We start from the raw sequence: 23563 nt of genomic DNA, 5'->3' as shown, positions 1-23563 counted from the left end.
GCCCGATCGGGTCTGGCCTTCCTCCAGCAGGGGGCCACACGCCCTTGGTCTGGGTGCAGATGTTCCGAAGTATTATTTGAATTCTTGCTCAAAATGTCAGGTCTGTGGTTGAGGTTTCCGTACCGGAGGGATTGCTACTCCTTTCCCAGCTTCAGGAAAGCAGAGTTGACACTGCGAGATAATAAGGCTCTTGCTGCCGTTGGCTGAAGAGCGCCGTAGGATGCAGAAAAATTTTGGTAAAGCTTAAAGGCTTAAAGCTCAGTTTGGGCTCTTTGGAGGGTCACGAGCATAGGAAACCCACTTGAATTACCTCCACTTGAATTATTAGTAGGTGCCATGCATATTTTCATTGCTGAATGAGTACTTTCAATCTTTAAATGTTGGCAGCAGCTTGTCCAAGTATGGAAAAAAGCTAATTGAAAACAAATCCAGGATATTTACTGTCTACCTGTAATTTTAGGCTACAAATAAGCTTGTCTTGATTTCTTAACTACTTGGCAACCGTTCAAGTAAATTACTCAGTACTGTTGACCAGAAATCAAAATGTCTTTGAAGACCATATCACCATCATGAACATCATCGTATTCGAGACCATTTACCATTTCTATTTGTTGGGATCTCAAATAACCATTCTCAAATCCAGGGCTAAGAAAATATTATTCGTGATTGTTGGAAATGCTCTTGAAGGAAATTTTACACCTTGAATAGAATATGCAAATTTTCTTCCCTTGCAATAGTTAAAAACACTTCAATCCTCATATCTGTCTAATTGATTTTTTTCTTTTTCCTTTGGCTGCATTGGGTCTTCCTTGCTGCCTGGTGGCTTTCTATGGTTGCTGCGAGCCGGGGCTACTCTTTGTTGCAGTGTGCGGGCTTCTCATTGCAGTGGTTTCTCTTGTTGCGGAGCATGGGCTCTAGGTGCGCGGGCTTCAGTAGTCGTGGCACGCGGGCTCAGTAGTTGTGGTGCACGGTCTTAGCTATTCCGCGGCATGTGGGATCTTCCCGGACCAGGGCTCGAACCCGTGTCCCCTGCACTGGCAGGCGGATTCTTAACCACTGCACCACCAGGGAAACCCTGATGTGTCTTTAAAGTACTGAATTGTTTACTTACTCCTTCTGTCTAGGTCCCTATGTTGACTTGAGACAAACACAAATACGGCCTTCTACAGTTATAAAACAGTCTTAGCTATTGCCCGAGCAAGGTAAGCCTTGTAATTCCACCCCCCAATATTTATATAAACTTTATTTTTCTAGTTGGAAAAGATACATGTAAAAGGATAGGTTTAGTACAAAATTAAAGCTTTGTTGGTTTTAATTGTGTTGGTTTTTAGGAAGCTGACATTTTAATGTATTTAAACTTACCCCAGATTTTCTATATGCTTTAGAACTCAGGCTGAGTAATTTTGTAGAAGTGTGGGAACAGGTAAGATACAAGATGTAATGGCTTTAGAGTGACACCTCTGTAATGAGGCCCTTAGATGTAAAAAGGAGTAAAACGGCTGGTAAACAAGCCAATTCTAGGGTATATACCTGCCCCAGTAAGGTCTGTTATCACTTATTTGTTCCAAAGAATATTCACTGAGAACTTACTGCATGCCAGATATGTTGTATATTTTCCCTTTTGGCCATTCAAAAAGTGCTATACTTGGCACGCTTCAAAAATAGTCTGAAAGAATGGAAAAAGCCATCTCTTTGCCCAAAGAAGTCTCTTTGCCAGAAGTTGTCTTTGCCTAGATGGGTCTTATTTTTACTTTCAAACAATCTGATGTGTCAGTTTAGCTGAAGATTGTGAGTTGTCACAAAACTAGATTGTAGAGATCCCTGGCTGGGGAGCCCAATTCCTTTTTTTTTTTTTGAATTTTATTTATTTATTTATGCAGCAGGTTCTTATTAGTTATCTATTTTATACATATTAGTGTACATATGTCAATCCCAATCTCCCAATTCATCCCACCACCACCCACCCCCCACCACTTTCCCCCCTTGGTGTCCATACGTTTGTTCTCTACATCAGTGTCTCTATTTCTGCTCCGCAAACCGGTTCATCTGTATGCGGAGCCCAATTCTAACCCTTATTCCTAACATTCTTTCGGAATCTTAGGTGAAGGGCATTTCAGTAGTAAGTCCCTCTCATTTGAAGGAGTCCCTGGGCACTGCATAGACAAAGCAGTATTGTGTGATTGGTTTATCCCCACAGGGACCATGAAATGTCTCATTCAAACAATATATAATCATCAGTAGACTAGCTAAAGACACAAGTGTTCCACCTGTTTTATGATAATAGAGACAAAAGTTTCAAACATAACCCAGGGTAAAAGAATGTTTGCTTTTTAAATCAATAGTCACAGAGTTTCTAACTTGTAATATGGCAATTATTCTTAGGAATTAACTTATTAATATTTCTCTTAGAGTATATCATTCACCCATGAAGCATACTATCCTTCAGCTGGGCTCAACAGTTATATTTCATTCATTCATGAACATAATCTACTTTTAAAATGCAGGCTTAAAAACGATTGTTCTATTTTTACCAGATAAAATATCTATTTCTTTAACTTTTTGTCTTGTAATAGTTACAATGTCTTGTAACTTCTTGTCTTGTAATTTTTTGTTTTGTCTTTAATTTTTTGTCTTGTGCTCAACTCAGAGGATGTTGTTTTTTTATTCCAGATTCCCTAGCCATTGTGTCCATCCCACCAGCTCTTCTCACTCCCCATCATTTGCATTTCTTCACTTACCAGATTCCCATTTAAATAAAACATATATGAAGAACTACGGCAGCAAGAAGTACTCCTATCCTACTCAGACGGGCCATAAAGTACTTCACTTAAGGACTAGAGTAATACAAAAGCTGCACACATCTGCTTACTGGCTGCAGGAGGTCCCGGGTAAACCTCAGCTGGAGCAAACCGCAAAGAAGCCACAGGTGCCAAGCCCTCAGCCAACAGAAGAAACTGGAGTGAAGATTAAGGAAGAAAAGCGATCTTATAGGCAGATAATTACGGATGAACTTAAAATATTATCACAATGGATTCTATTTGCTTTGGATTGACACCAAAGTGGCTGCCAGAATGGTTTGGAGGCTGTTGCACGGACAGGTGCTGACCAGACGAGAGGGACGAAGGGTAGGGCAAGAGTCATATTTGCGAAAGAAAATGGAAAGTTAAAATGAACTATTTGGAACCAACTTTTTTTTTTTTTTTTTTTTTTTTTTTGCGGTACGCGGGCCTCTCACTGCCGTGGCCTCTCCCGTTGCGGAGCACAGGCTCTGGATGCGCTGGGTCAGCGGCCATGGCTCACGGGCCCAGTCGCTCTGCGTCATGTGGGATCTTCCCGGACCGGGGCACAAACCCGCGTCCCCTGCATCGGCAGGCGGACCCCCAACCACTGTGCCACCAGGGAAGCCCTGGAACCAACTTTTAAGTTCCACTTCAAGTTCATCTTAAAAATCCCAGAGTAGGAATAGTAACTCATGGTGAGAATCAGAATTTCTTACTTGTCTGCAACTGACTTGCTGTACAACTTTAGGCAGCGTTCCTAAAATTTGTGTATATTTGTCCATGGAATGGTTATAATTGTGTTTTCTAATTTCTCCAAGGGGTTGAGAGGCTTCAAGTTTGATCTGTGCATCTGGAGTAGAAACTGCTGTTAATATATTAAGTATACGCATTTGAAAAAGCAATTTTAACAGATACCATGTTATTAAAGTACAGACCCCTAACTTAGATAAAAGCTCAGAGACACCAATAACATGTTTTGATTGTCATAGATTTCATTGAAGATATCCCATAAATATTACTTCAGAGCTATGGTACAGAGGAAAATCCGGCCTTTCCATTTTATAAACAGCTGCAGAAAATCTGTCTTGGTTTTTTTTTAACACTTTAAGAACCAAGGCAGGCTTTTGTTTTTGTTTTTGGCGTGTCCTAAAATAATGACTATTTGCATATGCATTTGATTCTTTAGCTGTTGAGAACGTGTGCTGATTTATTCCGCCTGGTTCCATTTATGGTGTTCATCATTGTTCCCTTCATGGAATCCTTATTGCCAGAGTTTCTGAAACTCTTCCCAGAGATGTTGCCATCATCTTTGAAAGTGAATCCAAAAAGGTATGTAGGATTTTAAACTTTTTAAAAAATTAATAGAGTTTGTTTTTTAGAGCAGTTTTTAGGTTTACAGAAAAATTGAGCAGAAAGTACAGAGGGTCCCCACATATCTCCCTCCCCCTGTTATTTCCCCCATTATTAGCATCTTGCATTCGTGTGGTACACTTGGTACAATCGAAGGACCAGTATCTATACATCAGTATTAATTAAATCTCATACTTTACATTAGGGTCCACTCTTTGTGTTGTATAGTTCGATGGGTTTTGAAAAAAAAATAATGTCATGTATCCGCTATCACAGTATCACACAGAATAGTTTCCCTGCCCTAAAAATCCCCTGTGCTCCACCTTTTAGTCCCTCTTCCCTCTTCCCCTAACCCGGGGCAATCACTGATCTTTCTACTCTATAGTTCTGCTTTTTCCAAAATGTCATGTAGTTGGAATCATACAGTGTGTAACTTTCTCAGACCGCCTTCTTTCACTTAGAAGATGCATTTAAGGTTCCTCCATGTCTTTTCCTGGCTCATTTCTTTCTATCAATGCATAATATTCCATCGTACGGATGTACCACCATTTATCCATTCATCTATTTGAAAGACATCTTAGTTGCTTCCAGTTTTTGGCAATTATCAATAAAGCTGTTGTAAATACTCATGTGCAGGTTTTTGTGTGGACACAGGCTCTCAGTTCATCTGGGTAAATACCTAGGAGAGCAAATTGTTGGATTGTATGGTAAGGCTATGTTTAGTTTCAAGAGAAATAGACAAACTGTCTTCTAAAGTAGCTGTACCGTTTTGCATTCCCACCAGCAAGCAATGAAAGTTCCTGTGGCTTCATCAGCATTTAGTGCTGTCGGTGCTTTGACTACTATTAGCTATTCTAATTGGTGTGTAGTGGTATCTCATTGTTATGTTAATTTGCAATTCTCTAATAACACATGACATTGAGCATCTTTTCACATGCTTATTTGCCATCTGTGTATCTTCTTTGGGGAGGTGCCTGTTCAAATCTTTCGCCCACTTTTTAATCGGGGTGTTTTCTTTTTGTTGTTTTTTAAGGGTTCTTAGTATACTTTGGGTACAAGTTCTTTATCAGATATGTGTTTTGCACATATTTTCTCCCAGTCTTAACTGTGTCTTTTTCAGAGCAAATCTTTTTAATTTTAATGAAGTACAACTCATCAATTTTTTTCTTTCTTGGATCATGCTTTTGGTGTTGTATCTAAAAACTCACTGCCAAACCCAAGGTCACCTATATTTTCTCCTGTGTTTTCTTCTAGGAGTTTTATAGTTTTGAGTTTTACATTTTGAGTTAATTTTGGTGACAGGTGTAACATGAGTGTCAAGCTCTTTTTTTTTTTTTTTTTGGCCTGTGGATATCCAGTTTTTCTAGCATCATTTGCTGAAAAAAAACTACCCCTTCTCCACTCAATTTTAACTTTTTACCATGAAAAAATAAAGAAAACAAAAATCACCTGTTACTGCAGTGACTAGTTGAACAGTACGCATGATTTATTCAGCCAAACAGACCATTTAGTGCTTGTGAGTAGTCCCTGGGAAGAGGGTGTCCTTCTTTGATGGTCACTGTGAAGGTGAAGTGCTGGACCACCGAGGCAGCCCCTGCATCCTCTCCATCTGTGCCACTCTCCCAGACAGATGGATGAAGGCGTGGACACAACACTAGCAGAGGACAGAGAGGGCAAGTTTGAAAGCAGACCAGGAAATGTTTCACGGAAGAGGTGACCATGGACCTGAGACTTTAAGAGTAGTAGAATTTTACCACACTGTTTGAAAGGCACTCTGGATAGAAGGAATAGCACTTAAGATGGCTTAACAGTGTAAAAGAGTATGCCAATCAGAGACCACTGACTGATTCTTTGTGGTTGGAGCAGGGAGTACAAGGGGATGGGTGGGAGAAAATGAGACAAACGTGATGTGTTGGGGTCAGGTTGGAAAGCATCTACCACCCTAAGGAATTCAGAATTTGACAGTGGTAATGGAAGGTGTATGTAAGCAGGGGGTGAGAAAAATAGTAATCTCTATTTTAGATCAATCTAAATAATCTAATCAACCATGATTAGAGTTGTATTTTAGAAAAACAAGTTGCTGGCAGGAAGGATTAAAGAGGGCAGAGCCAAGTGAGGAAAACCAGCCGGAATGTTTTTGCAGCAGCACAAGAGAGAGATGAAAAAGCCGGAATTATGAAAGTTGCATCAGGAGTGAAAACTTGAAGATAGATTTGAGGGACTTCCTTGGTGGTCTAGTGGGTAAGACTCCGCGCTCCCAATGCAGGGGGCCTGAGTTCTATCCCTGGTCAAGGAACTAGGTCCCACATGCATGCTGCAATGAAGATCCCGAGTGCCGCAACGAAGACCGGGCACAGCCAAAGTAAATAAATAAAATATAATAATAACAGTAAATAAAATAAAATTTCTTAAAAAAAGAAGAAGATAGGTCTTCCCTGGTGGCGCAGTGGTTGAGAGTCCACCTGCCGATGCAGGGGACACGGGTTTGTGCCCCGGTCCGGGAAGATCCCACATGCCGCGGAGCGGCTGGGCCCGTGAGCCATGGCCGCTGGGCCTGCGCGTCCGGAGCCTGTGCTCCACAACGGGAGAGGCCACAGCAGTGAGACGCCCACGTACCGCAAAACAAAAAAAAAAAAAAAAAAAAGAAGATAAATTTGAGACAGATTTAAGGGGTAGAATCAAATTGCAATATTTAACTGCCTGGCAGTGGTTTAGTTTACTTACATTTAAAGTAAACAGGATCTAGAATTAATACCATAGGATTCCAAGGAAGGCATTAGTGAATGCAGGAAGATGGGGGGAATGAGGAAGTGATTTATCTAAATATTCCTCTTTCCTCAGCACTACTCATTCCCCAGACATACATATATACACATCATGGCCACAGTTTTAGACAATACTGTCTTCTTTGCTTTGTTCCATGAACAGAAGGGGAGCACGAGAGTAAGCGTGCGTGTGCTAGCTTTCTACTCACACCAGGTCACAGGAGCATGCGCTTCTCTTTCATGGTACTTATCTGGTATGCTTTCACATTAATTTGTGGAATTACTGGATTATCATTAGTCAACAATGGTTGTCTCTCCCATTAGACTAGAAGTTCCATGAGGGAAGGGATTCTTATTTGTTTTTGCTCATTTTATCCCAGCAGCTAGCACACAGTGGATGCCCAATAAATAAATGGATGGATGGATACAGATGAATGAAATGGATGGTTAAATGGGTTTTAATGATGGTGTCGCCACTGTGTAATTTTGGGGGCTGATTCTTTTAAGATCTTTCTAAAAAAATCAATGATCGCTGTGATTGGCTGGTCATTAGAATCTCTTGGGCAACTTAAGGGGGAAATGTATATATATAATATATATATATATGTGTGTGTGTATATATATATACTATACACACACACACACACGTATTCCAGTTCCTCTCTACTCACCCTGATCATGGTTATTTTTTATTTTATTTTATTTTTTTTGGTACGCGGGCCTCTCACTGTTGTGGCCTCTCCCACAACAGTTGTGGCCTCTCCAGACGCGCAGGCTCAGCGGCTGTGGCTCACAGGCCCAGCTGCTCCGCAGCATGTGGGATCTTCCCGGACCGGGGCACGAACCCGTGTCCCCTGCATCGGCAGGTGGACTCTCAACCACTGCGCCACCAGGGAAGCCCCATGGTTATTTTGAAAATACTACCACACTGCATCTGTGATAATGAATGAGGATTTAGAAATACTGGTCAACATAGTGTCTTAAGAATATACATTTAATTCTCTTTTATATAGTGCTTTGTTCATATCTGTTATAGCACTTAACTCATTGTCTTATAATTGATTCTTTCTGTTTTCTTCTTAACCTGTAAGCTACTTTAGCTTAGAGTTAATTTCCTAGTTTTCTTTAGTTTGTGGCCCAAGCAAAAACAGGGGCCACTCACACTAGGGGTTGACTTGACCAACAGCCTAGATGGCTTGCACCAGGTTAAGAGACAGTATGTATCTGTTCTAAATAGTGACAAAGGCTTCCATTGAGGGGACATTTTGGATCTATCAAATACTTATGATCATTGTATCAATGAAAAATGAAAGGTAAGATTAAGGAGACAAGCTGCAAATCAAGGCTACTTTTTAATTTGCTCTGGTTATCACAAAGCGCCTTCAGTTAGGTCTGAAAATAATATTCATACGTGAAATAGGGATGACCGACAACAAAGCCACAGTTATTTTTCTCTCATCTTTATCTACCAAGTTGTAATCACAAAGAATTAACTTTGATTAACTTTTTCCTCTTCTATTATGAAGGAAGAAAAACAGAAAAAGAAAATGGCTGCGAAGTTGGAACTAGCAAAATTCCTTCAAGAAACGATTGCAGAAATGGCAAGGAGGAACAGGGCGCAGCTGGGGGATACCTCCACCCAGTTCGCATCCTGCATCAAACAGGCGTCAGTCTTTTATATAAAACCGGACAACGTATCATCATGGAGCTTCCAGCTTGTTTATAATCTCTGAATTTGCAAATATCTAAGTTACAGAGATATAATATTGCAAACATTTATGGGAGTTTGCAGGAAAACCTATCTTAAAGCCATCAATGTGTTGAAGATGTTGATAACTTCTTGGAAAGAACAGTAGAATGAGACTCAAACTTCTGAACTGCTCCTAATTTTTCAGTTGATTTAGGCTGACTTCCGACAGATTTTTTTTTTTTTAACTCCTCTTTGTAACACAGGGCACGCTTCCACTTCCAGACAGAAGACACAATCCATAAATGCTTTGGCGTCTTTCAAATAGTCTACAGGGAAGATTCAGTTAAGTAGGAAGCACGTTTTAATCAGCCCCTTCGTCCCACTACCTAGGTCCAGACAGGCCACAAGCCCAGCACAAAGGAGATAGTTCGCTTTTCCAAACTCTTTGAGGATGAGCTGACCTTGGAGCACCTCGATCGATCTCAGCTGGTGGCCCTTTGCAAACTTCTGGAACTGCAGTTCTTTGGAACCAACAATCTGCTCTGCTTCCAGCTCCTGATGAAGCTGAAATCTATGAAAGCAGATGATGAAGTAAGAGCTGAACTACAGTTGTAGGGGATTAGCCAGGCCTTGGGGACTGTCTTAGGGTGGCTTTGTGACAAAGTGCAGTGTCTTCTGTTAGGTCTGCTCAGGGGCTGGTTCTGGAAGAATGAATGGTTTAAACCAGGGGGTCTCCAACCCCCGGGCCACGGACCAGAACCGGCCTGTGGCTTGTTAGGAACCGGGGCCGCACAGCAGGAGGTGAGCGGCGGGTGAGAGAGCAAAGCTGCGTCTGCCACCTCCCCCCATCGCTCTCATTATCATCTGAACCATCCCCCTCGTCACCCGGCCACCCCCGTCTCGGTGGACAAGTCGTCTTCCACGAAACCGGTCCCCGGTGCCAAAGAGGTTGGGGACCACTGGTTTAAACAACCACTGACAACCTGAACCTTGATTACTCACTTGAGGAGTTGCCTGTCGTATTCTTCAGAAGGCCCTTGTAAGCAGTTAGTAGTTTGGATGTCTTAGCTGGGATTAATCTAAAGCAGTTAGGGTCTGCTGGGAAGGAACAGCAACCCAGTAGATCCCTGAGAACAGCAGATTCCACCGCCAAGGACAGTGCGCGACCCCCTGTACCTCCCCTCTGCTTCTCCCCACACAGCTGGGTGAGCCCGCCTGGTACGAAGGGGTGGCAAAGGATAATGCAGGGAGGGAAGGCAGGACCTCGACATCTTCTGGAAGAAAAGGGCACCATTTGGACTATAGCTACTAATTAGAGTCCTTAAAAAGTGGGAAGACAGGCTTCCCTGGTGGCGCAGTGGTAGAGAGTCCGCCTGCCGATGCAGGAGATACGGGTTCGTGCCCCGGTCCGGGAAGATCCCACGTGCCGCGGAGCGGCTGGGCCCGTGGGCCATGGCCGCTGAGCCTGCGCGTCCGGAGCCTGTGCTCCGCAACGGGAGAGGCCACAACAGTGAGAGGCCCGCGTACCGCAAAAAAAAAAAAAAAAAAAAAGTGGGAAGAATGTTTCTTGAATCTGAATCAGTTGCTTTAAAAGCATTCTGCCTGAGGGAGCAGAGCTCCCAGAACTGAGAAGGCAGGATCCCATCGGCCCCATTTAGATGTTTAGGGGTTGCTTTTAGAACTTTGGAATAAACAACACCGGTCCCAGAAGTACCACAGTTTGGGGTCATACCAAGCAGAAACTGTGTTAAGTTGTTTTCTGAAGGAGTTTTGCAGACCAGGGAGCTGGGGCCGTTCCTGGGGTCGGGGAGGACCACCACCCATACGTGCAACAAATGGTCCATTGAAAGCTTTTGTAGTGGGATATTTTTCTATGAGTCTTAAAGCTGCCGCGAAAGGGAAGTGGAGTAGAGCTGTCACAACCAGGCGAAAGGCAACGCAAGAGGGGAAAGAATTACCTTGGGGACAGGCAGTTGAGGAGTTCTGTCAACTTCTCTGATGTTATTAATACCTGTTTGCGGGATTCCCTTCATGTCAACCACTGCACCTCCCGAGGTCACCTTGCTTTATTAATTGCCTGGCCTTTGCAGCAGTCAGCGCGGGGGACAAAGTGGGAAAGTGACAGATTCTGCGTTTCCCCTGATTTGTTGGAATTAGGTAAAATTGGAACCAAAGGATCCAATACCGTTCCTTACGTTTGTTTCAGGTAATTGCCAAGGAAGGGGTGAGTGCTCTGAGCCTGTCAGAGCTGCAAGCGGCCTGCAGGGCCCGGGGGATGCGCTCACTGGGTCTCACTGAGGAGCAGCTGAAGCAGCAGCTCACAGAGGCAAGTAGCAGCTTTACTGGACCCTCTTCCCCGGAACTCTCTCCCCTGCCATCTGCAGACCTCGTTTTGTGATTTGTGCTTTGCCATCTTACCTAATTTGCCTTGTTTAGTTGAGCCGTTGGCAGCTGAAGAAGCTGGATTTATTTATTTTTTAATTAATTAATTTATTTTTGACTGTGTTGGGTCTTCGTTGTAGTGTGCGGGCTTCTCATTGTGGTGGCTTCTCTTGTTGCGGAGCATGGGCTCTAGGCGTGAGGGCTTCAGTACTTGTGGCACGTGGGCTCAGTAGTTGCGGCTCGCGGGCTCTAGAGCGGAGGCTCAGCAGTTGTGATGCACGGGCTTAGTTGCTCCGTGGCATGTGGGATCTTCCCGGACCAGGGCTCGAACCCGTGTCCCCTGCACTGGCAGGCGGATTCTTAACCACTGCACCACCAGGGAAGCCCTGGATTTATTTTTGACAGAGACACGGTAGGTACTCTATTAAAGAGTTCTCTATTGCTGCTAACACACCACCACAAATGTAGGGGCTCAAAGCAGCACCCATTATAGGCTCATGGTTTTGCAGGTCAGAAGTGCAGGCTGTTTTCCTTTCTGGAGGCTGTGTGGGAGACTCCACTTCCAAGCTCATTCAGTTTGTTGGCTGAATTTAGTTCCTTGCAGCTGTGGAGTGAGGTCCCTGTTTCCTCACTGGCTCCCATCCCCAGGCTACTCTCAGCCCTGGAGGCCCCTCCACCTGCATGAACTTCTCACATGACGTCTAACAGCAGATTTAAGGTCTCACGTGATTAGGTAAGACCTACCAGGATAATCTTCCTATTTTAAGGTCAACTGACTTGGGACTTGAATTATATCTGTAAAATCCCTTCATGGCAGCACCTAGATTAGCGTTTAATTGAATAACTGGGAGAAGGTGTGGGTACACGAGGGACTGGAAATCTTGGGACCATCTTCGAATTGTACTTCCTCTGGGTATTATAAGGGCCTGGGCAAAAGCTCTGATAGAAGGCCTGTGATCCGTGTGAATCCATCTGGAGCCACCTTGCCGGGGGCTCAGCCAGGGTTGCTTTCCCAGTTTGTGCCCCAAACCAGGGTCAAGTGTTAGCTTTGTAACAGATTTCCCCTCAGATAACATAGTCTCCCTCAAATAAGAGATTTTAACTGAGTGTCAACGCTTTACAACAAAGGAATAACTCCTATTACAATCCTCATTCCTGTAACTGTATAAAGTACTATGGAGTGTACACAAATTATCTGGGAATAGGAACCACTGTCGTGACTTTGAACCCCGTCAGGTAGCTATTTCGTCTTCCATGTCGGACCTGCTCTGGTTGGAAGGTGAGCATGTTATCAAGGGGTATTTAAACATCATTATTTCCTGAACATAGAGTATTAAGTGACTTCATACTGTCAAATTGCTTTCTTGAAAGGATGTATCATTGTACAATACACTGCAAGGGGCTGAGAATACTAATCCATCCATACAATATTCAGCACTCTGTAATGTAATTCCAAAAATCCTATGCTAGGATACGGCTGACATTTCACAGAAAGTTAAAGCTAAAAATGGTAAACCTAGGAAACATCTTAACTTCAGAAAAAGATAAAACTATGCAATTTGGGAATTCCCTGGTGGTCCAGTGGTTAGGACTCCACACTTTCACTGCTGAGGGCCAGGGTTTAATCTCTAGTCGGGGAACTAAGATCCCACAAGCCACATGGTGCAGTCAAAAACAAACAAACAGGGCTTCCCTGGTGGCGCAGTGGTTGAGAGTCTGCCTGCCGATGCAGGGGACACAGGTTCGTGCCCCGGTCCGGGAAGATCCCACATGCCGTGGAGCGGCTGGGCCCGTAAGCCATGGCTGCTGAGCCTGCGTGTCCGGAGCCTGTGCTCCGCAGCGGGAGAGGCCACAACAGTGAGAGGCCCGCGTACTGCCAAAACAAACAAACAAACATACAAAAAACTATGAGACTCCACATTCACCTGTTACGTTGGGAAAGGTCAGAGTCTGGTGACACACCGAGTTGGAGAGGATGTGAGGAGAGAGGCACTCATGCATTGCTGGTAAAATCCTCCATGGAGGTTTGGCAATAGCTTGCAAATTTTAAAAATGCACTTACTTTGCCCTAGAAATTTCACTTCTAGGAATTCATCCTATATTCTTGCACATGTGCAAAATGATATATCTACAAGGTTATCTACTGCAGCACCATTTATGACAGCAAAAGATGGAAAACCGTAGAATAATCAAATTATGGCATTTCTGTACAATGGATTCCTTTACAGACGTTTAAAAAGAAGGCAGCTCTACATCATCTGGTATGAATCAATTTCCAAGATATTTCAGAAAGCAAAGGACAAAACAGTGTGTATACTGTCACACTTGGTGTAAAGATAAACATAAAAATATCTATTTTATATGCACAGAATATCTCTGGAATATTGTATCGGGAACTGGTATCAGTGGTTGCTTCCAGGGAGGGAAATAGGGTAGCTAGAGAATAGGGTAGAAGGCAGGCTTATTTTTGTTGATTAGATTTTATTCACCTTTTGAATTTTGTCTCTTGTGCGTGTATTATATCTATCTATATACACATACATATACATACATACATTTAAAGTTTGGCCATTTGGTGCTTGAAAACTTACATCTCATTCTAATGTTAATTTCTTTGGTTATGAATGAGGCTGATGTATTCTTTCACATTATCGACTTCATACTGAAGAGAAGATACTTAGCTACTTTGATCCACAACTGGTTTGAGAGTTTAACTGAACCTCCCTCTCAGACTCTGAAAGCGAGAGGCTGCAGGGCCCAAGCACTGGTGCAGAAGCCAGGAGACGTGTCCCTGTCCTTGTTCTGCCCTTAGTACTCAGCGTGCGCCTGGGGGCTGTAAAACCAGGGAAGAGTAGATGACCGTGGGTCCAGCTCCCACGTCCTGTGATTGTCATGTTTCATCCTCCCCCCATTCTCCAGTGGCAGGACCTCCACCTGAAGGAGAATGTCCCTCCTTCTCTTTTGCTTCTGTCCCGAACCTTCTACCTGATAGATGTGAAGCCAAAGCCAACTGAGATACCACTCAGTGGGGAGGTAAGTCCTGGGTCGGTGGGGAATCTGGACCCCAGGACTGGGGCCTCTCCGCAAACCTCCATTTCCCGTTACAGTCAGAGTAGGCATTTCTTTTGGCATATCTTGGAATTTGGCCCAAGTGGCTTTAAAAATCTTTAAAAAATGAAAATCACTCAAACCACCTCTAGCTATGTAGCTGTTACTATCTTTAGGAGTCTTATTTGATTTAGGAGTCTTATTAGGAGTCCAGTTTATTCTTTCTCCTTAAGTATCTAGTCTTTTTAGCGGGTTTTTTTCCCCCACCATTCTTTCTCCTTTGAGACTGAATGGTTCCTGTTCTTTCATGTCTATTTCATTTGTCCAGATTCCTATTAATTTTTTTAAGGTTTTTTTTTTTTTGATGTGGACCATTTTAAAAATCTTTATTGAATTTGTTACAATATTGTTTCTGTTTTATGTTTTGTTTTTTTGGCTGCGAGGCGTGTGGGATCTTAGCTCCCCGACCAGGGATTGAACCTGCAGCCCCCTTCACTGGAAGGGGGAGTCTTAACCACTGGACCACCAGGGAAGTCCCCAGATTTCTATTACTTTTTAAGCAGTGAATGGCCAATCTAGAATATAAACAGTTCTTTTTGTCTTCCTTCAACTCTTTTCCTTAATCATTTTTTTATTGCCTTGAACTCAGCAGCCTTTTTTTCTCCTGGTGTTTTACTGAAGAACCCAGGACTGGCCCAATCACTAGAGCATCTTGCTCTGGGTCCATCAGAAAGGGCCTCTCGCTTCCCTACTTTGTGGCTTCATGTCTGACTCAGAACACGCATCAATGATAGAAGATGCTGCACGTGTGACTGAGCAGATTGAACTAAGTACTTTGGAGTGAGGACCAATCATTTTAAATCTTAGTTATGCTATTGACTCCTTGGGCAAGCCAACAAAAATGATACAATGTCTCGCATGAAAAATGTACTTCAGTAGTTTTGGACCTGATTCATAAATGTGACTTCTGAAAGGGAAGTGAGATGAAGGTCTTGGAAGAAGTAGGGCCTAATCATATTTCAGTATGCTTGGATGTGCTCAAGTGATACTTGAAGAATAAAACTAACGCTTAAGGATCTTAATCTTCAATAAAGCTTGTGGAGGACAGCCAAAAAATAAAAAATAAAAATAAAAATAATGTACTTCAGGAAACACCATCTTACTTTCCCTTTCCATATTTCCAGAGACTAATCTGGATTTGGGCTTTGTCCAGAAGGATTCTAGGGAGACTAGGAGCAATTCTGGAACATAAACCATGTTCTAATAGGCTGCTGGGTTCTTACATTTTCTGAGACAGACCAGCTATTTGTCATTTTTAGACTGCCCTTCAGTAGCAAAGAAATTTTGGAGTAGCAAAATGTCTTAGAGCTAAATTTGAGTTTCAGAATTATTCTAGAGGGGCATAAACTCTTGATCCAGATGTTGTTTCTGGAATGGTTAATAAAGACCTAAGAAGTAAGGACAAGCTCCTAGGCATTTTATTGTTGTTGTTTTTTTAAATCCATGCTTTTAAACTTCTCCATATATACAAAATGAAAACAAGTAGCATACTAGGTTCAGTAGAGAACTGAGAGACATCAAACTGAATATACTATAGTTTTGGATATACGTAGACCCTTTCCCTCCAAAGTACATGAAGAAATTACTTACTTCCAAAGAGCAGTGATATATTTGCTTTTCAGATCTAATTAATGTAATTGTTGAAGGCAGATTAGCTAGCTCTTCTAAAATACTACTCCCTCCCTCCATTTTCCTGGTGTTGCAGGGCATCTATTACGCAGCACCTACCATTTGAATAAGTCAGACAAGTTTATCACTTATTATTAGACACCATATAAAGATGTCACTTTTGACTAAGTTATAGCAATGCTATTAGAAACTGATGGGTAAATGAGAAATGGCAACTTTTGTGTTTTTTTTTTGAGAGTGAGAACAGGATCAGAATTGGCAAATCAGTAGCTTGTTAATAACAGAGGATTTTAAGTATCAGAATCTAATTAGAGTGCAACTAGGGTGCTCAAAACTCAAAAGATAAATAATACTAAGTTGCTATTTCAGGGACATGTACTTCAATATGTTACTCATAAAGGAAGTCAGGGATTTAGTGGAAAGCAAATTGTGCTGGAAAGTACCGACTACCGTAGAAGTGCTTCTGAGTTTCAGGAAGAACAGAAGGCTTAGCTTATATAAAACATTTCTCTCCCTAGGCTCCCAAGATGGATATTCCCGTGGGATCACCCACTTCCTCTGAATCTAAAGAGAACATGGCGGGTTTAGCACTTCAACCGAAGGGAACTAAGGTTAGACAATTACTTTTCATTTGCTTAAGTGAAAATAACAAGAAGTTAATTTCTCTATTTTTCACCGCCTGAATGAAACTGAATTTCAATACAGTGGTGTTCTTTAATATGGATTTTTTTTTGGTACTGCTTGATCTGTTTCTAAGAAAGTTCAACATCTGGCTATATGTACTTAGGTTCCAGATTTTGCCTGTTGAGTCCAGTGCCAGATGTGAAGTAGCTGTTTCAAGCTCCTGGTAGCCATGGCAGGGTGACTGTAGACCCAATATACCTTTTGCTGTAAGTCAGTAACCCAACTCTCAGCTCTGATGTTTAAGGATGAAGAACTGATACAGATGCCGCCAGCTACATCATCACTTACACCATCAAATCCTATTTCATTATGTAAAGGATCCATCACTTCTGCTAAAGAAGCTGTAAGTTTCTAAAAAAAGAAAACCCTTTCCCTCTAGTTACTTTTAAGGGCAGTGAGAATCTAGAATTATAACTGTTGCAAAACACCGCACCCTGTCTCCCTGTCTTCCAAACAGGAAGCTGGAGGCTGAACTTTAGTCATCTTTATAACCACTATATTTTTTAAAAACTCCATGACCCAGGGCTTCCCTGGTGGCACAGTGGTTGAGGGTCCGCCTGCCGATGCGGGGTGCACAGGTTCATGGCCTGGTCCGGGAGGATCCCGCATGCCGCGGAGCGGCTGGGCCCGTGGGCCATGGCTGCTGGGCCTGTGCATCCGGGGCCTGTGCTCCACGATGGGAGAGGCCAAGGCAGTGAGAGGCCCGCGTACCGCCAAAAAAACAAAAAACAAAAAGAACCCATGACCCAAAAGTGAAAGAAAAAAAAAAAATCAACAAACGCAATCGTGGATCAGACCTAACCATGTTAAGTCTAGAAGCTAATTACAATATAGGCAGATTCTTATTTTCTGTTGCACCAGATGGAAATAGTTCCCATATGTTGTGTATTTCGCACAGGCTTCAGATGTCAGGAAATACTAGCAGGAAAGCAATTTAAGTCTTAGGAGAAGTGCATGTAAATAAGAAATTACTTATCTATCCACTTTTCCCATTTGGGGGCGAGAGCAGAAAGCCTGCTGCAGTGAACAGTAGGGGGTCACGGGGGAGTTGAGTTGTGGAGTGGCTTTGCTGACTCCTGAGAACCAAGGAGAGAACCAAGGAACTCCCAGATGTTTAGGCCTTGTTTGCATGTCTTCTTTCTCACTGTGACCAGTCCCTAAAATCCTTATGTTTTGTACCCCGACACTCCAGGCAGAATCACAAGACAACCCAGAACAGCAAGGCTAATTCGAATGGAGCATAAGGACTCATGGAGGATGGCGCGCCCTCTCTCTGGCTTCCTGCCCTCAGCAATGGCATCCGTAAAGGACATCCCAGCCAAGACTACCTATGTCTGGTTTCAGATATAAGATCAGACATTTAGTCCTTGGGGCGGTCTTTTGAGGCCTTGTAACCATTCAGATGATGTCAGCAGCAAGACCAAGTTCAGACCATTTGGAAAACTATAATTGTCCATTATAAAAATCCATTTCCCCTGTAGCATTAGGTCATCCCACTGGACCCTGTGTAAGGCCCACCCGCCATGTTGTTTTCCAACAGCTTCGTGTCCTTTAAGGGAGGAAATTTTTTGCATAATGGAATCAGCTTGGTGCCTCAGATACCTCTCGTCTCCTCTGGCTTGGTAACCCGGGTAAGAACTTGGGTACCTCCGAAGCCAGTGATGGTGAGAGTGCCTGACCCATCAGTAGGAACAGTGCCCTGGAAACTACCTTCTGAGACAGAATGGATATAACTCCCCAGTTAAGTCTTCCTGGATATAAAGAAGAAAAAGCTTCTTGGAGAAGCAAATGGGGAGTTCAACAGACTGGCAATCAGAAAGACTTGGCCGCGGCTTGGCTGTTCTGAGACAGCCCCTCTCGGGCCTGCAGAGGCTGCAGGGATCTGGGAGGCTGCCACTCTTCCAGCACATATGGCTTCCATTAGCCTCCATTTGCTAGGAAACATAATTAAGGGTTTAAGACTTAACCATTTGTTTGTGCTGGGTGTGTGTTTTTCTGGTCTGTTTGTCTTTCACAAACAAGACTATCTGTTAGTCACAGGGGTTGTTAGAGTCTGATATCATCCCTACGCTACCCAGTAACAAGTATCATGTTCAGATATTTACGTTGGGTGTCTTCAGTGTTGTCCATACTGAAAAAACTTAACATAATAAATAGGCTGCCCTGCAGCTGACCACCAGCCTTCTTCCCTTGGGGAGTGCTTAGAAGGGGAGAGGTATTTCAGCTGTGGGTGATGAAACTGGATTCCTTTACTTGCTGTGAAATTGAAAGCAGTTAGATGGGAGTCAATGCAACCAAGGAAAACTCACATCTCCCCACCTGGGATCATCTAAATGAGGAATGTCACCGGCATTTCGCAGCAAGGAAATGCACTTTAAAATGCTTCCTAAACCTCCTCTCCGCCTCACCATGTCCTGCCGAGGAACGCCAGTGCCTCGACTACGACGAATCCCGACCGTGCGGCCTTCCGGGCATCTCAGCATTGGCTTCGCAAGGTGATTCACAATAAATTATCCCATTTTTCAAGTGATGGTTGTTTAATTAGTTCACATTTCAGGTGTTACACGTGAGAAAGGGATGAGCTAGTGCACTTGCTCCACCCTGTTTCAGCTGGATGCCTCACGGGTGCTGCTGGGCTGCTCTACAACTCTTCCTGGCTTTCCCCATGAGCAGAGTGGGACTGGTTAGCTCAAGGGGTTTGGACCTCCGTTGGACTTCACCCATTTTTGCTTCATAAATAGGCATCTAAGACACTTGACACACCTCTCCTCCCCTTCTTCTGAGAGTCCTCAGAGAGGTCAAGGTCGTTGCTTTGTTTCATCATTGAGAGCCCTTGGCTGGTGGGTCCCATGATCATTAGATGCAGCCCCCTGCTGAAACCGAGCTAGCGGTGTTCTGGTAAATGATTAACACCCAACTCTGGCAGGGGCCGTGGTTGCAGGGGGAGCCCTGATTTGTAGCCTTCGCAGATTACGGTGATGTAAGTACTCCCACAAGGTTGATTTTCAAGCTACCAACAGGAGGTCACCGAACAATGCAGAGTTGGGAAGAGATGTACACGATCAGCTCAAGACACCATACTTAACAGACCCTAGGCCTCCTGGAGGAACGAGAGACACTTAAACCTCTAACTGGTGCCTGCAGCAACTGTATCAGTTCCATGTACCAACACAGGCATCTGGGAGGCAGTACCGTGTAAATGGCCATAAACACTGTTAAGTGCCAACCTAGAGAGAACTTGCCCCAACAGAGCGTTTCTGAACACCAGGGTTCCTGCCGATCTGGCTCTCAGCAGCTGAGGGAATGGAAGCCTGTCTCCTTCCCCCGCCCTCTACTCTTCCCCACACATGCAGATACTGCAGCTGTACCGGCTGCTAATAATCTGAGTATAACTTTAGGCATTTTCTAAAGCCCAACCCCAGTGGTGATGTCAGACTCGGCCCTTGTCTCACTCACTGAGAATTCTGCTCCAAAAGAAAGGTGTTGGTGGCATCTGACATGTGTGGACCTGCACCGTGCCATGTCTAATCCTGTATTTCGGTCATTACAGGTCACACTGGTGATATCGAATAAATGCTCTATAACGTTAAAACCTAGACTAAAGGTTTCCCGGTCCCCACCAGCGCACAGCTGTAGGTCAGGTCAGACTAACGGAACGTGAAAGCCGATTGGCACGTTACTTAATCTTTGATTCTGGCTTGCTGGCTCCCCCCACTGGCGGCTGATCAACACAGCGACTCTGTTGTCATTGAGACAGATTCTTTCCAGCTGAGGTTTGATCTTACTTACCTGAGATCAATACGGTACATTAGCGGTGCCCGGGGAAGGATGCTCCCCAGCCTGTGGCAATTAGAAAGGGCGGGAGGGCAGTATCGATCGATGCTGTGGTGATCCCAGGCCCTAATCTTTTAACCCTCAGGAAACCAGACACTCAGTGCCTTGACAGCACGACATCTTCATTAGATAAGCTGGATTCCTTTCCTCGGGAGACCCAATCTGGTCAACTAAGTAAAATGGCCATTTCATTTTCTCTCAGGTCAATTTCACTATCTTTTATTTGCCAGTCAGCTCAGTCTCTCGGGAAATTCACGGGGGATTTCAGTAGCAACAGCGAGGACATCACTGTTACAATAACAGTGCCTTCTATCTCCCAGCACCTCTCCCGAAGGTACAGAAAGCCCTTTGTAAAAGATCGCCCATCCGTCCACACAGCCGTGGGCAGAAATCATCACGGGTTTACAAGGAAAGGCCCCACTAGAAGGTGTCAGGCAAATGGTTTTAAGTGCTAAAATTCATTTCCTGGCTCTGCCAACGTATGCCTTCTTTAAACATAAACACAAATCACGATATGTTGACAGTTGCATATTCATTCACAGAGGAGACCCAGGAGAAGAGAGAACTTTACAACGGTGCGAGCCCTGCGGCTGCCGAGAAATAGCTCAGAAAGGAAAACTCAGGAGCAAAAAGCCCATTCTCCCGACAGGAATGAAAGCGTGCTGGACTTCCTTTTGCACTCAGGAGGAATCCAGCAAAGGGCAAGACTTGGGGGTAGAAGCCGAGTTCCAAGGAGCCAGGACCTACTTGGTGAGGGCAGTACTAACCAGCAGGTGGTGGAAGAAGAAAATTTCCCAGCAGCCAAAGCACACACATTCAGACCATGTTCTCCCTTTCCTGAGGGCCGGGGTGGAGTTTGTATAGGAAGAACCATAGGAAGCCATGATGCGTGATAGTCCCAACACACGCAGTCTGATCACACGAATTCAGGAATCGTGGATGGGCAGGGGGGAGGGGGAATCACGGACACAGAATAGCCTGGGAGGCAAGAAACATGAAGCAAGGGGGCCTGAAGGTAAAGCTCGTCTTAGGGGACAAGTCCTCCTTGACACAGAAGCACGGGCAAAGCCACACCCACACACAGAGGGGCAGCTGCGCATCTGGGCCTGAGTGCCTGCAGGCCCTCGTCGAATCGCGCTTAGCCCACTTAGCTGGCTCTTCTGAGGTCGGCCCCCAGCTCCCTGTCTGACCCTCAGACCCCACCTGGCCTCACCCTCTCCCCCGAGGAAATGGTCCGTGGTGGAGAGGGCTGCAGGGCCTGGCCCCAGGCCCAGCTTCTCTGCTCCCCGCCCATCACGCAGCCATCTTCTTTCCCTGTCTTCCCCAAAGCATCGCAGAGCTAGGAGGCTTGTCCGGAGGCCTCAGTGCAGGACCTGAGGGCAAGAGCTGGTTGGGAGTGGGGACCACAGAGAGCACGCAGTGCCCTCTGGACAGACAGCCCCAGAGCCCGTCAACCTTGCTCCTCTGCAGCTGACATTCTCTCCCGTGTCACACAGCCCGTATAAAAATGAAGCAGCAGCAATTTTTATTGAGGGACCTAAACTGAAAATAGGTTTAGAACATAATTTAAAAAAATAAAACAGCAAAAGTAGCAAAAAATATATGACCTTTTTAAAAACATTTTCCTTTTTTTTTTCTTTTTTCTTTGTTTTTAACATATAGCAACTGATGCCTCCCAGCCACCAGGAGCATCTTACCCAATGGGTAAATCTCTGGTAACGACCCTTTTAAAAAGACATGTAAATATATACTCAGATTTATACACTTTGTGTTTTCTTCATAGCTATGTACAAAGCCCCTGCTTTGGGGCTGGGCCCCAGGGCCACGACACTGCTCCTGGCCTTTGCGTCCCCATCCTCCGGTACCAGGTATTTGGTCAGCAAAGCAAATTAGTATCGGAATTAATAAGCCACTGGCACCATCCATCTGGAGCAGAGGTCGCCTTCCACGGAGGCCCGAGTGCTGACCACCCCCCCTCACTCCTGCTGTAGCCCGAGGACCGGGCACCCGCCACGGGAACACAGGCTGCATGGAGCAGACAAAACCAACACAGAAAAGCTCGGTCGGCTCTCCCTCGTGTGCTGCCCGTGCCCCCACTGCCTGACCCTCCAGGCAGTGCCAGGCGGCTAGGAGGGGTCCCGGTCCAACATCTGGGACGGAACCAAGTGGCCATCAACAAGTCCCCGCCTCCCTGCTCGTCTGTGTCAGCGGCAGGCTGAGAGGAAGAGGAGAGGGGAGCTCGGGGGCGACAGCTGGCTCCTGCCAGCAGGAAGGGCAGAAAGGAGGCGGCGAGTCCAGCGGGAGCGGGGCTGGGGCCGTAGCTGAGGATGGAGTCCGGGGAGGGGTGCGGGGTGCTAGTCAGCGCCGTTTGAGTCCGCCATTGGCCAGCTGGGCCGGGTGTCGGGGCAGACAGGGCTCCTCGGGCAAGGGCTCGTGAGAGAAGACGGAATCCTCCCCAGAGGAGCAGGTAGAGCTGCGGGTGTCGGGGAAGCTGGGGGAGTACTGGTCCAGGGGCATTGATAGGTCCAGGTACTCCTGTGGGAGGGGACAGAAGGACGCTGGACCCGCACTCTCCCCCCGGCAGCGGCAGGAGGAATTCAGAGAGAACCCGGCCGGCGGGGCCTGAAGGTCTGGGCAGGGCAGCCTCACCTGGTTGGAGGTCAAGGCCACTATGCGGTCCAGGTCTTCCACCAGCTGCTTGAAGGTAGGTCTTTGAGAGGGTACCGCGTGCCAGCAGTCTCGCATCATCATGTACCTGAGGCAGGCCGGTGCGGGCGGGGGAGGGAGGACCAGAGCTGATAACAAGGCTCAGGGAGGAGGGACCACGGGAGGAGTGACCGGGGAGGGCTGCGGTGTCTGACCACGCACCCCTTCTTCCCTCTGCCTGCCCAGCCCATCTCTCCCCCAGGGCCCAGGCCTGGACCCCAGGCATCTTCTCCGGCTTACAGCTCATTGGTGCAGTTACTGGGCTTGTCCATACGATGACCCTCCTTCAGCAGCTTGAAAAGCTCCTCCACAGGGACGCCAGGGTACGGGGAGCCGCCCAGAGTGAAAATTTCCCACAGAAGCACCCCAAAAGACCACCTGTGGAGGAGCGTTCCGGGCACAGAGCTAGGCCACCCTGCAGTCCTTGCCGCTCTCCCTCCCCAGCACGGCAGGCACGCCCCCTGAACCCGGCCCCAGCCCCCAACACAAGTCCCTAACCCCAGGGGACTCCAGGGGACCATGACCTCCGGGAACAGAGTGAAGGGGCACATACAATGTTTTTTTCTCTCAGGGATGGAATGCCAGACTCTACCGCCCAGAAAACTCTCTCCCGGCATCCCTGGCAACTGCTTATT

General features: G+C 45.4%; 2 protein-coding genes across 4 annotated transcripts in view; one reads left to right on the top strand and one right to left on the bottom strand.

Moving 5' to 3' along the window:
* The first annotated feature begins 1164 nt into the window (after nt 1–1164).
* LETM2 (leucine zipper and EF-hand containing transmembrane protein 2) lies at nt 1165–16860 on the top strand. The gene is given in 12 exon segments (XM_060001496.1): nt 1165–1202; nt 2671–3010; nt 3012–3125; nt 3967–4084; nt 4087–4109; nt 8422–8559; nt 8976–9176; nt 10792–10911; nt 13887–14000; nt 16223–16315; nt 16633–16731; nt 16846–16860. Coding segments are annotated over 11 exon segments (1281 nt in total). The 5' UTR covers nt 1165–1202; nt 2671–2764.
* A 4870-nt stretch (nt 16861–21730) lies between these two features.
* The window catches only part of FGFR1 (fibroblast growth factor receptor 1), a 47923-nt gene continuing 46090 nt past the window's right edge, over nt 21731–23563 (bottom strand). For all 3 annotated transcript variants that reach the window (XM_060001264.1, XM_060001265.1, XM_060001266.1), the window contains 3 exons: nt 23169–23306; nt 22872–22977; nt 21731–22757 (listed from right to left, as the gene is read on the bottom strand). In XM_060001264.1, the coding sequence (XP_059857247.1) occupies nt 22581–22757; nt 22872–22977; nt 23169–23306 (421 nt within the window). In that variant the 3' untranslated portion in view covers nt 21731–22580. The remainder of the gene's footprint in view (nt 22758–22871; nt 22978–23168; nt 23307–23563) is intronic.

The sequence above is a fragment of the Delphinus delphis genome, chromosome 21 (genome assembly GCF_949987515.2).
Source record: "Delphinus delphis chromosome 21, mDelDel1.2, whole genome shotgun sequence".
Classification (NCBI taxonomy): domain Eukaryota; kingdom Metazoa; phylum Chordata; class Mammalia; order Artiodactyla; family Delphinidae; genus Delphinus; species Delphinus delphis.
This window is presented reverse-complemented; position numbering and strand designations above follow the sequence as displayed.